This window comes from Stegodyphus dumicola, chromosome 12 (genome assembly GCF_044657685.1).
Source record: "Stegodyphus dumicola isolate Sdum_Otavi_A_Nest chromosome 12, ASM4465768v1".
Taxonomy (NCBI): Eukaryota; Metazoa; Arthropoda; class Arachnida; order Araneae; family Eresidae; genus Stegodyphus; species Stegodyphus dumicola.
In genome coordinates this window covers 43034282-43048517 of record NC_140779.1, presented here as the reverse complement: position 1 = coordinate 43048517, position 14236 = coordinate 43034282, and the positions used below count along the sequence as shown (strand labels likewise).

Here is a 14236-nt window from a genome sequence, read left to right as displayed (position 1 = left end):
CAATTGCTGCACTATTAAATAGATCAGATAATTATCTATAAAGTTTATTTCAAATCTTCAATGATTTTTGGCAATTTTTCAAAACCATTCTTTCTTTCTGCTTATATTTCTCTCAGAGTTTAAAAATCTGGTATGAAATATCTAGGTCTCGAAATGCTTTGTCATTTTTACAAGTTCAACTAAACAAACTAACCATATCTTAAAATAAAAATCATTGAAAGTTATATACAGAGTTCATACACATTTCTGCACACAGAATTTAAGGACTTTCAAGGACAATTAATGAAACAATTAAAGACCTATGAGCAAATGGGAACAGAATAAATTCAATTAAAAATATTATCTATGCCTGAACTTCACTTTTGTAATACCATACTAAAAATAAAATAGATCTGTAAATAGGATGCATTATTATAATACATACTTAACATAAATATTAATAACTGAGAATAAAATTTATGAAATTTATCAAGTAGCATTAATATTTTACACTTATAATAGTTGAAAGAAGATAAACGACATTTTATTTGCATTTTACTAATAGTTAGCTACATGCTTTGTCACACACTTGCTCAGTCTAGAAGTTTATTAAATAGTAAATACATTTTATGTCAAGCGGCACAGGTTAAAATGAGAAACAAAATCATAATCAGCATGGTGACCATGGTAAGGATTAATGAAAAGAAATAACTCGCTTTAATATGCAGAGATAATTTTTAAGGGTAAGCAGTTAGTTATAAATAATTAAATTAGGTAGTTAGATAACCTTAGTCATTATGGATTTACAAGGCCACTATGAAATTGTATTTATTTTTTAACAATATTTGTTAAAAAAGTGCTATTAAAATCACAATCTAATAAATCTTGGATACTTTTGCAAAATTTTAACTAATTTAAAATGAAATATTTTGATGTTTCAGCCTATACCATGAAAAATCTCAATCACAGTTAAAATCTAAAAAGACATTATACTTAAAATCAATGACCTGTAGAGCAAAGAAATGGAAAGTATACTTTATGATAAAAAGTTTTAAGCATCCATCTGTTATGAGATGGTTTACCTTAAAAAATTAATATTTAGGAAACTGAAACTTCTATAACTTACTCTGCCATGTCCACTTCCAGCTCCAGCCAAGACTAAATGCCTTGTTTTGCAAACAAATATTCCACCATTTTCCATCATCATTCTTGAATGTAAAAATGCAAAACTACGATAGAGATGTTTAATTTCACCTTGTCGTCCCTGGAGGGATAAAAATATTACATTTTCATTTCATAGAACACTTTTCATAGATTTCAAAGTTTTATCCGAGCTGTTGATTTTAAAATGCACTGCTTGGCTAAATTGCTAGATAATGCACTGTATATAAAAAAAAAAAAAAAAAAAAAAAAATTGCATAGTACATTAAAAATTCAAAGACTACTTGTTCACCTTTCATTTCCTCTCTCCCAAGATCGAAAATTTATAGTCTTAATTATAAAATTTGATTGATTAAAATAATAATTGAAAAACTCTAACATTGCATCACATGCATAATGTATGCGATTTCAACATACTTTTTTATATTATGAATGAATCAAAACTACCAATGCCAAATACCACAACACCGGTATTTGGCAGTTACTGCCAAAAGAAACAGGCGAAGCACAGCCTCAAGACCTGTCTCGTCAGCTCTCTTCAGCCACTGGTAAGATAATTTCAAGGCAGACCGTGTACAGACGCTTAGGGCAGATTGGTCTATATGCTCGTAGACCTGTCAGATGCATTCTACTTACTGCAACTCACTGTCACCTGCGGTTAGCCTGGAGTACAGAGCATGCATTGTGGACACCACAACAGTGGGTTTGTGTTATGTTTTCTGACGAGTCCAGGTTTAGCTTGCAGTCTGATTCTTGCCGGACTTTCATATGGAGAGCTCCAGGTACCCGTTACCACCAAGAAAACATCATTGAACGACACCGTTACGGTGGCGAGGTGTGCTCGTTTGGGGTGGAATTATTCTGGGTTCCAGAACTGACCTACATGTTCAAACTGGAACCATGACAAGCCAAATCTATCGGGACGTCATTCTGGAACAACATGCACATTTGTTTCGGGGTGCCATGGGTGCACAATTTGTGTTTATGGATGACAACGCCTGTCCTCACCGTGCAAACATTGTAAGCGAATGCCTTCAATCGGAGTATATCACCCGTATGGACTGGCCAGCATTCTTACCGGTCTTTAATCCAGTAGAGCACGTGTGGGACATGCTTGGCCGACGAGTTGCAGCCCGTCAACATCCTCCTACATGTCTACCGGAACTTCGAAGAGCATTGATTTTTCAGTGGTGTAATATCCCCCCCAAGATCCGATCGATAATTTGATACTCAGCATGCCTAGGCGTTGTACCGATTGTATTGCATGGTGTGGGAGACATACAATATATTAACAATCATACCAACCATGCAATATTGGTTTGTTGTAAATAGTTTTTTTTTTTTTTTTTTTTGTAATTTGCTCCAGGGAGAAATAAATCGCTAATTTTTTAATAATATCAAACATATAGCATCTTTTTTGCTCTTAACCTTTTGTTTAATAAATAAGCTTTACAAATAAGTCAAATTTGTTTTGCTTATACCTCTTCCTTTGCCTGATTTTGCATTATCCTTAATTTTTTAACATGAATGTAATTGATATTTAAAGTGCTCAGATATAAATGAAATAACAAACTAATCAAAATTTGTTAAGTACACATGTAAATTCAGTTTCATAAAATATTTTGCACTTGTATTTATAAATTAATATCAAAATACACAGCAATTCAGCACTCGGCAACTTCAATATTATCACCTATTTCAAAATATAAATTACTTAAATTTGGCAAAAATAACATTAATGAAACTCAACAGACCATACTTTTATGATTACAATAAATATTTTGCTATTATATATCTTACAAATCATTCTTTTTTTAATTCATTTCTCTTACTATAAGAAATCTTTTTCTATCCTCTTCAAAAATAAACAAATGAACATAAATTTTTAAGTATATATACATCTTTCAAAGAATTGTTCATGTATATTGTTATTATAGTAACTCCTCTCCTATGGCACGACAAAACAGCTCTGATAAAATAGCCTAAATACAACTAACTATAAATATCTTATTTCTAGTTTTAGTTCTAAACACTTTCCATGTGAATACATTCTATATAATTCAACAAAATTCTCATCCAGTTTTAGTACCTAAAAATAAATAAAAATATTTTCTACATTTTATACATTTTTACTTTCCTGTACAAAGGAAGAGAAGTATTGTAATCAAGAAAACTTCCAGGCACCATATTTCAACGAAAATATCCATTTTGACCGCTATCAAATGCAATTTAACGACGTTTTTGCACGACATCTGTACGTATGGACAGAATAAAGGACTCTATTTCGCCAAACAAATTATAAAACTGGTTTAAAATGGGTTCAAAAGAGATTTTTTCATAGTGTACGTACGTATCTCGCATAACTGAAAAATGAGAAGCCTCAGAATGCAGAAATTTTGTATACAGGACTACTAAACATGTAGATGTGCACCTCCATGTTTAGTCGCATTTGGCTACACCAGAAGTACATATACATATATATATATATATATATATATGTACTTCTAGTTATATATATAAACACTATGTTACTTGACACGGTAAGCTCAGTTTTTTATTCTTGTATGTTGATAAATTGCATATTTTTTTGCTTTAAAAATTATTGAATTATGTTGTTCTTATCTTCCAGTTAAGGTTTCTATGACTTAAGTAAATCTGCATGCAATATTTGTAGAATTATCAACAATTTAAAAGTCGGTAAGTACAGCTAAGCCTAATTATTTTTACCATAGCAGTCATATTTGTTTACATTTGAAACTTAGCAGAATAGTGGATTTGCTGCCAAACCAGAGCAACTAAGCTTCACAACAACAAAAATAATGCCTTCTTTTTTTATTGCGAATTTAAATCATACTTATATCCATTCTTGAATTATCATTTAAGTTATTGAATTATCCTATATATTTAGTCAGCATAGCATCTGCAACAAATTAAATCAGTTTCTATGCCTACAGTGGCTTTTTTAATATTGTAACGGCGATTACCTTCATAAGACTACCACTTTTGGAAGTGACTAGTGTTTTTAGGCAGTATGAGGCAGAGGTTCTCAACTTGGCCGGAGGGGAGGGGGCTTTGTTTCAGGAGAGATAATGCTGTTAGCCTATTATTTACCTGTTAACTACTTAGTTGTAGTTATGAATATGAAAAACTGATTTTATCACAAATTTCCGCTAAATAATGTTGAATATCAACATACAAAATTACCGTAACCAAATAATTTATGTAAATATATTTATTTACACAAGTTCATGTGTAACTTGTGTATACATATTTTATTTTTACTCTTGTACACAAGTTTATGTACAAGAGTAAAAATAAATATGTATACAGAACAGCTTAATTTCCTTGAGCTTTTCAGTAATCTAATAATTGAATCAAACTATAAAATTTAAAAATTATGCTTAGTTGATCTTTTGCTTGTTGGTAGAAAGTCCAGAAGTTGAGAATCCAATCCTGTGTAACCTCTACAAATCAGATATAATCCTTTCTTTTGTATAACTTTATGTAGACTGTGACAGTAGAAACGAAAATAGTTGTAGGATGATGCTGTTAAAAAAATCTGATGTGTACAACACATGACATCATTGTACCAAATATTAAATTATATGCATCTTTTGCGCATTTCATTTAAACTTATGGAATTGAATGAATTAAATTAAGTTTAATCCATTCTGGAATTATCATTTAAGTTATTAAATTACCTCGTATATTGACTCAGCATAGTGTCCACAACAAATTAAATCAGCTGCAAATTTTCAGTTTTGTGCATCGAAAAATCTGCCATTTTGCCTGCTGACCGAATAGCTTGTTTTTGCTTAGAAACTGTAATTTTAATTGTAAAAACGGTTTTTAAATGTTTTAACTGTACTTCACGTTTTTCTATATCTTTCAATTTTTAATGAAAATATATCCATTTTTTATGCATGTTTGCCTTGCCGTGAAGTGAGAACTGAATTAGACGAAATAAGCATTTCCTATAGGCAGCAAATATTGTCGCCTGTCCGTTTCAGACAGAGGAGAACATTTACAAGTAGAACATGCGCATTAGGTAAGGGCAGCTGAATAGTCTGTGAAAAACAGTTTCTTTTTTATTTGTTTTATTCCTTTTAAACATCATTCTAAATTTATTATAGTATCTGAATAAAACATGTGGCAACGATTAGATAATTCTTCAGATGATATAATTTTTGTGCAATCTGAGTTATAAAATGAATGAGATGTAAAGCTGTTAAGTAAACCTAGCGCCAGAGTTTGGCTATGGCAAATAAATATAGTGAATTTTAAAGAGTGAATTTATTCTATAGTGGTTTATGCGCTATTGACGAACCAAACTGAATTCAGTTCAATAAGTTTAAATGAAATGCAGGAAAAAAGTTAATATTCCATACAAGGAAGACATTTAGAGACTAGCAAAAATAATGAAATCAGTGTTAATGACATTCATAATTTTAAGATTATTGCTCCACTTGTTTGTGTCAAACATGTAAATATCCTCTAAATTACAAAACAATTATAAATTTAAAAGATACCAAAATTTTGTATGCTGTGGTAACTTGTATGTCGAATTATTACTATAGCACGTATTTCTTTCTTGACAAACGTTGTATTACATATTTTAAAAAGATACACCTACCAGCTAGCGCGTGGAAATATGTGTAAACCATCAAATTTAAATGTGCGTATTTTTTATAATGTATTTGCATGCAAAATGTAATTGCTGACTTAGATATATTGTGATCCTCTTTTAACGTTGCCAGCACATATTTAGACACTAAGAAATTTAAAAACTGTTCACAAGATACAATTCAGAAGCCTTTAATTTAGGATATTTTGTCATGAGCTTTTTTGTTGTGGTACCCTTATCACTCTTTCAATCAGGGTTACCACTCAAACAGGAGAACGAAATTCGCCGACTTTTCCAGGTGTGTTTTCAGAAAATTCCAGTCTATCCGCATAGTGCGTGTTGGCTATGCTGAGAGGTAGATTAATTATAGTACCGCTTGAAAACAAAACAAAACAAAAAAAAAATTACCCATTACATATGACTTCTGATTACATATGATTATATATGTGATCCCCAAAGCATTACTATTATAACTATAGTAGGAGTTGCTTTCTCCACTGAAGATTTAGATTAGAATCTGCCCAATATACGAGGATTGGAACTTTAATAGTGGCAACACAGCTAAAAAAACCCTACGCAACAAAACCAAAGAATATTGCGTATACCACACGTGAACTACATACCTACCTTACCTCTCAGTAAAAAGACTCGTCCCTGCCTACGTTACGCGCATGTGGAGTGACACGAAGAACGGATCCTTGCATTAGCTCGCGGTCTAAAGTAAGTATTGTCAGGATGTTTTCAAAACAAGAACAACGATGTTGAATAAAAATTTAATGTGCCAGAGGTCGTACAGCACAACAGTGTCATCAAGGACTTCAAGAGGCTTGCGGGGAATCTGCATTGCCTTACAGAACCGTAGCAAGATGGGTGAAAGCATTCAATGAAGGACGCCAAAAAAGTGGCAGACCTGCTGCGGCCAGGTCGTCCGAGTGTCAACGATGCAGACGTACAAGCTGTTGCCGCACTAATGGACAGTGATCGCCGCCAAACAATTCGTCAGCTCGCCGGACAAATAGGATTAGCCCATATTACTGTGCTGCACATTCTGAAGAAACAGCTGTCCATGAGAAAAATTGCTTCATGATGGGTTCCACATCAAATGACCGAAATGCAGAAATGGCTACGATACAATGCTGCCCGAACCCACCTGGAGCGCTATGAGCGCGTAGGAGATGCTTTTTTATGCCGTATCATTATGCTGGATGAGACTTGGGCCCGATCGTACCAGCCAGAACTGAAACGCCAATCAAACGAATGGTGTCATCACGGGTCACCACGACGTTCGAAATTTCATCAGAACCCCAGCAATGTGAAAGTTATGGTGATTCTCGTGTACGACTGTGATGGTGTCATACTAACACATACCGTTCCCCCACAGCAGACCGTCACTGCGCAGTATTACTGCTCATTTTAGAAGCACAATCTCCGACCAGCTTTGAGAAAAAAAACGGCGACACTTTATGCAGAACATTCCTCTCATTTTGCATGACAATGCTCGGCCGCATGCAACGCAAGCTGTGACTGATTTGTTCAAGCGATGGGGCTGGGAAGTGCTTTACAATCCACCATACTCCCCAGATCTAAGCCCTTGTGACTATGACTTAATTCCTAAGATGAAGGAACCACTTTGTGGCACTCGCTTCCAAACTGTTCCCGAGATTCTTGCGGCAGTAGACCGGTCCATTTAAACTATCAACAACACAGGCGCTGCTACAGGTATTCTGCGACTTCCACATCATTGGAAACGGGTTGTACACAATGCTGGCGACTATGTTGAAGGACTGTAAAACATGGTGACATGAATCACTTTTGTATTCCTTGTAAATAAATAGTTGCCACTATTAAAGTTCCAACCCTCGTAGAATAAAAAATGTCTTTCCGCCAACCCCCAACATTTTGCAGCTTAACGAAAGAAGAAATCTATTTAATGATATTTTAAAATAAATCCAGGTCTTCTATATTTATTTAACACCACACATAAGCAAAAAATATATACATTAAATTTTGTGATAATATGTCATCACACTGCTAGAATTAGTTTCAGGATTATGCGAGAGAAAACTGCTTGAAATTGGAAAGTATTCGCTTATGATAAATAAATTTAGAGGAAAGAAGCACCATTAAATGATACAAATAACATTAAAATAAAATTAATTACTTAAAAGTAGAATTTCAACAATCAAGTGATTTTTTGGCAAGTATAGTTATATTAAATGGTTAGCCTAGATGACTGATTACTATTTTTTTATTTTACTGCAAAATGACAAATAATGCATTTACTAAAAAGAAAATGTTTAAAAGATTTCATTAAAAAAATTATATTACTTTAGAACTGATTATTTCATAAAAATTTTAAGTAAAATATACTGAGTTTTCAAATTTAATTACCTGAATGCTCCTCATAATATATTAAAAATTGGAACAATTGGAAGACAAATTTAAGTTGTGCGAATATTTCCCAAAGTTAGGCTTAGCACAGCAAATTGCCCACCCCACAAGACAGTACATCCTGTTAGCATGCCATCCCAAGACAGCGGTTTGGAGATTGACAGCCTATGTCGAAAATGGGTTAAAGCATGCCTGGACCTCTTAAAGTCTTCAAATCTCCTCCCTTTTATGTGATATGAGATTTTTGGAAGGAAGAAAACTAACAGAGGGTGAGATCTGAAGAATACAATGATTGTACAACATAAAAAAAAATTATGTTAGACCAAAGAGTGCTGCCTAAGTTGGGATAAACAAGTATGTTGCCAGAGTAGAAATGTCACATATCAGATGCATACAATTTTCTAGCATTTTTTACCAAACAGCATCCCTCAAATGCCACAACACGTCATACTAGTACTCAATGGTTACTGTCTGGCTAGGTGAGGCATATTCACAATGAATAATGCTCTCATAGCTAGAGAATACATCCAAACGTTTCTTCGCATTCCAGGTTTTTTGGGTCTTGAAGGGACTCAGGACTGTGAAGACTTGAGTGTTAGTTTCAGGATCATAGCCATAAATTGTCATCTGTCATTTATTACAACCATTTTCAAAAAGCTATTACGATTCTTAGTAGAATCAAGAATATATTGCATACCTGTGGTGATTCAATTTTCCAAAACAGCTGATTATGCAAAATTTTCATGTTTTTTTTTACTTTTTTGGGACAGTTCTTAAATTTAACTACTTCCCTATCATTTTGGAAATATTTAAATCATTCATAAACCCACCTCTTCCTCATACATCTTCTACAACTCAGCAAAAGCCTCTATGCAAATATTACCAAGATTTTGGCAAAATTTAATGCTAATTCTCTAAGGATGAATGTGACAACAAGACACTTTACATGCTTGTTCGAAGTATTTCCCTGAATCAGCAAAGTAAGCTATATTATAATTTAAGATGCACGTGCTAATGATCTGTACCAAATGTTATAATAAGTGTCAAAGTATGCAAAGCATTTTCACCTTGCATAAGTTTTTGTTTCGAGCAAATGGTGCCAATCATGATACTTTTTATTTTCCTTTTTAAAGTTGAAAAATATATATATGTCTTATTTAGGAGAAATAATATGTTCCATTCCTGATATTATTTTCAATATTTTATTCGGTAGTAAACATTTTGTACACTGAAATTACATTATATCTATCACTCAGCCTTTATATATACAATTTTTTATGTAAAGATTGATAGATATAATGTAGTCTCCTGTTACATATAATTTTTTTATGGAGATTTTACCAGAATTAGGAAGTAATTTGCTTTCTAATACATCAGAAGATCATACTCCTAAAAATACAAAATAAAGTTTTCAACAACTATAAATAATATCCAAGAAAGTAAAGACCAACTGGGTTACTCCAACTATCATTATATCCAGTTGGATATATATGTTCAACAAGACTATATCCAACTGGAAACATATCTGGGAAAAAACAGTTTTTGTTTTTTTGTTTTGTGTGTGTGTCTGTGGAGGAACTGTAGATAAGCCTTACTGACTTAAATAAGAGAAATGATAATGCCGGATAGACACTGCTAAGGTGATAACTGAAATCATTGGTGTTCCATTACCAACGTTACAACAAAATTTTGAAGACTGCATTAAATATTTTACATTTTATAAATATTAGGGTAAAATTTATTTATTGAACATTTTCAATAATCACAAGTCAGCAAAATCAATGGGAGAAATAGAATGTGTTTATTAAAACTTAACAAAATTAGGAATTAAGAAATATAATAAAGTTTAATAAAAAATTTAATGTTAAAGGCATTCATTCTACCATGCTCAGATTGTGTAGTCTATTCAAATTTAATTCATAAAAACTTAAAAGTGGTTTGAAATTTCAAGAAATTACTTCCTCTGATTGCAATTTGAGCAAAAGCCACGAAATATTTGAATCTTATTTCTGTGTTTTGCACATAAAATAATGTTTTGTATATAAACATTCTCAACAGATTTGAATCCACAATTAAAAAAATGACTACTTTTGTACATCCAAGAGTGTATGTGAGGATGTTTCAAAAATAAATTATTGATTTACAATAAGGTAATCAAGTTTAAAACTTCATAAAAAAATTAAAAAAAAAATATTATCACAATCTGAAAATGTAATAACATCCTTAAAAGGCTCTGAACTTACTGAATGGGGTCCATCAATAACCTTCACTACATCTCGAACCTGAATCTGATTTTGTTCGGAATCCAATGAAACAGCTCTCCTAGTATCTTTCCGCCTTGTAACACTTTGATGTTTTACTTTTACAACCTTAACATAAATATTTAAAAGCATTCAAAACATAATCCATTAAAAGAAAAATTTAGAATTATTTTCTTCAGAAAATAACTTACATTTCCATGCATATTAAGAATATGAAAATTTTCTTTTTCTAATCGAACTATCACACCAACAGTCTGAGCACTAAAAAGGAAAGAACAATCTTTATAAATAACATATTTTTAGAAAAATTATCCCACTTTAATAACTTACTTTTGTTAAACAGAATATAATACATGAATAAAACATTATATAGAATAGCAAAAGTTTATCAGAATCAGGCACAGCCATTTAAGACCCCTCCCCCAAGATAATGAAAAATAAATAATCATTTTTGGCAACTAAATAAATAAATAAAGTGTTATAACAATATTAAGTTACAAACACCACTAACTATGCTATTCGCAATAATGAAAGATTTCTTGAGTACTGTGTTAGATCAGGCTTACTTAAAAAAGGGGAGGAGAAGTGGCTAATTTTTGTAAACAAAATACCTATATAAAAGTAATATAAATTTCAAAATTTTTTTAAACTTTTTTATTTCATTTTAATCCCATAAAGAAGATAATATAGATTACTAATTATATTAAAGAACTATTAACGTTTCATTTTATTATGATTATCACTCTTAATTTACTGTAATACTTAAATATCAAAACAGTAAAAAAAAAAAAAAAAAAAAAAAAAAAAAAAATTGAATAAAATTAAAGAAATATATAAAATGGATTGCAATTAACATTGCAATTCTACATAATTTCATCATTATGATTATATCCTATTTTTTATATAGATCATAGTGTACCTGATAACTACAGTTAGGATTTTTTCAATCAACACTACCACGTTGACTGAAAATTTTCTAACTACTGTTTGTAAACAGTAGTTAGAAAATTCGAAAAGCATAAAATACAGATGTATCAAAATGTTACTAAGAAATACAGAAAATTACTTTTACAAAATTAATTTTGTTGTGTTGATGAACAATATACTTTTGTAATATGGAAGATAAATATACTAGGCCCTGCCAACTTCTGATTTTTATTTGGAACGAACACACAGAAAAAAAAAGCATTAAATGGGAATAATAATACCTTTCTTAGATACTTAATAAAATGGATAAAAAGCATAAGTTTTAAAACAGAAAAGATGCAAAACATTTCATAACTGATCTTCATTTATAGTTGAGAAAAACTGGAAGTGAAAACAATAACACCCTTTTGATACATTTATAAAAAGCAGCATATAAAATGCACTCAAAAATACTTCTAAATAACCGTAAAAGATTTGGAATTTAGCAATACTGTCAATATTACCGACTGTTCACTGCCATTTCCTCAGAGAACGGCACTAGCACTTGGGATGCCCAGTAAACTTTTCATAATTTAGTGTAATATATTTGCTACTTCCAAATATAATGTAATATGTAACATAACATACAATACACAATGGAATGGCAAAGTGCAATTTTTTATAATTGATAGAATTCAATAATGATAATAAATGTTTGCAGTCGTTTTTTAATAGATTTTAATTCAGAATTCACTATTTTTTTATTCAAAATACAAAGACCACTTTTTATAATGAAATATGCATTTACTTCTTAAAAAAGAAGAAACAGTGAAAAACGCTTTAGACAAATGGTGATAACAGTTCATTAGACTTATTAGTGTTTTAGTTTAGTGAGATTTATAAGTACAGTAAAAGTCCAAAAATCCGCAAAGCTTGAGACCAGAAGTTGTGCAGATTTCAGGACAGAAAAGATAAATTCTAATATTCAGACTAAAAGTGCAAAATAAATAAGGCATATTAGATACATTTAATTAAATTATTATATACATTATTGCAATAACTTATTATATGCAGTGTTAAATTATTATTACATATATAAATGGATTATATTATTCAATTATTCATTGTATTATATATATATACAGCATCGAGGTTTGCCTATTTTGCCTCATGCAAAGATTTCCGGTTTCGGATTCCGATGTTAGAATCACTGTTGCTGTAAAATTTCAACAGCTTTTCTTCATTTTTCTGTATATCATATACAATCGTATTGCAATTCCATACGATTCTGCTATAAAATGCACCTGTCTCCATCTTTTGCATTACCGTCAATATAACGTGTTTGCATTTTTCAACATTGCAAGCAGTAAAATCATGAGTGTGTTTCTTATCTGCAATTGTATTAAAAAGGGCTGAAATTTAAAATATTCTTAATTTAGTGCGTTCGATGTTGACAAAATTAATTAACAGAATAAAGTTGCTATCAACAACAAAAATGAAACAGTTGGCAAGTTCGAAGCAATTTCGGAACAATTAATCAGAAAAGAAACTGACTTAAATTCTTTAAATGATGAAATTGAAAACCTTTTGAGCGCTGAGACAATATCTGAAGATATAGAAGCTTCAGAAGAAATGAAAGAAAAAATATTGGGGGGGGGGGGGGGGTTCAGCCTTAATTGATAATGGAAAAGAGCAGGAAATTGCTAGAATTTTCCTGGACAATGATTCACACCATTCCTTTGTTTTGTCAGCTATTTCCAAAAGGTTTAACTTTCCAGTTGTTGGACAGGAAAGTTTTTCCATTTGCACATTTGGTGCTAAGGAAATGGAAACAAAATCATTTAATGTAGTTATAAACTTAAATTACAGAATAGAGATGATCCAAATTTATGCATAGATATTGAAGCACTGGAGACAGATCATATTTCGAGCACACATTTACCGACTCCCGATAAAAATATTGAGAAACAATTTAGACGTTTAAAAAATGTACAACTTGCGGACTGTTATGAATTTAACAATAAAGAAATATCAACACTAATAGGTGCAGATTACTATTATGATATTGTCACTGGTTGAATTACACGCCTAAACAAAACCCTCGTTGCAGTTGAAGCAATATTTGGTTGGTGTTTGCAAGGCTAAAACACGAACTTGAATGAAACGTTTGCAATGAGTGTTACGGTAAATAAATCCAATACTTCAGATCAACTCAAGGAATTTTGGGATTTAGAAAATTTGTGTATCAAGGGAGAAGTAGCTGACATAGAAACCATTGAGAAAGATATAATGAGGAATTTGAATCCGGAATTACATATCAAAATAAGCGATACAAAGTGAAATTGCCCTGGAAACCAAATATGAAGATATTAGAAAATAACGAGCAGATAGCAATGAAAAGATTTTTGAGATTGAGAGCATCTTTTAAAAATGACCCTTCCTTATTTTGTGAATATAACACTGTTCTAAAGAATTATCTTTTGGAGAATATTATTGAACCTGTCCCAGTCCATTTAGTAAATTTACACCAAAATACATTTTATCTACCTCATCGAGCTGTAATACATAGATAAGACTACAGGTAAATTACACATTGTTTTTGATGCTTCGGCGCATGCGAAATGTCGTTTATCTTTGAATGATTGCTTATACACGGAACTTAATTTTATGCCTAACCTATTTCTTCCTTTGATCACATTTCTTCCTTTGATTGAATCCGATAGCATTTGTTGCAGATATAAAGATGGCCTTTCTCCAGATCGAAATAAATGAAACTGAACGAAACTACACTAGATTCTTTTGGGAAGAAGATCTAGGAACTCCTTATGAAAACTAGAAATTGAAAATTTTTCGAATGACAAAGGTGTTATTTGGGGTGAGATCTAGCCCGTTCCTCCTTGCAGCTACAATCAAA

General features: G+C 31.5%; 1 protein-coding gene across 2 annotated transcripts in view; it reads right to left on the bottom strand.

Moving 5' to 3' along the window:
• Positions 1 to 14236, bottom strand: part of Spt5 (Transcription elongation factor subunit Spt5) — a 134880-nt gene that overhangs the window by 31962 nt on the left and 88682 nt on the right. For both annotated transcript variants that reach the window (XM_085827663.1, XM_085827664.1), the window contains 3 exons: positions 10608 to 10677; positions 10399 to 10524; positions 1106 to 1243 (listed from right to left, as the gene is read on the bottom strand). In XM_085827663.1, the coding sequence (XP_085683789.1) occupies positions 1106 to 1243; positions 10399 to 10524; positions 10608 to 10677 (334 nt within the window). The remainder of the gene's footprint in view (positions 1 to 1105; positions 1244 to 10398; positions 10525 to 10607; positions 10678 to 14236) is intronic.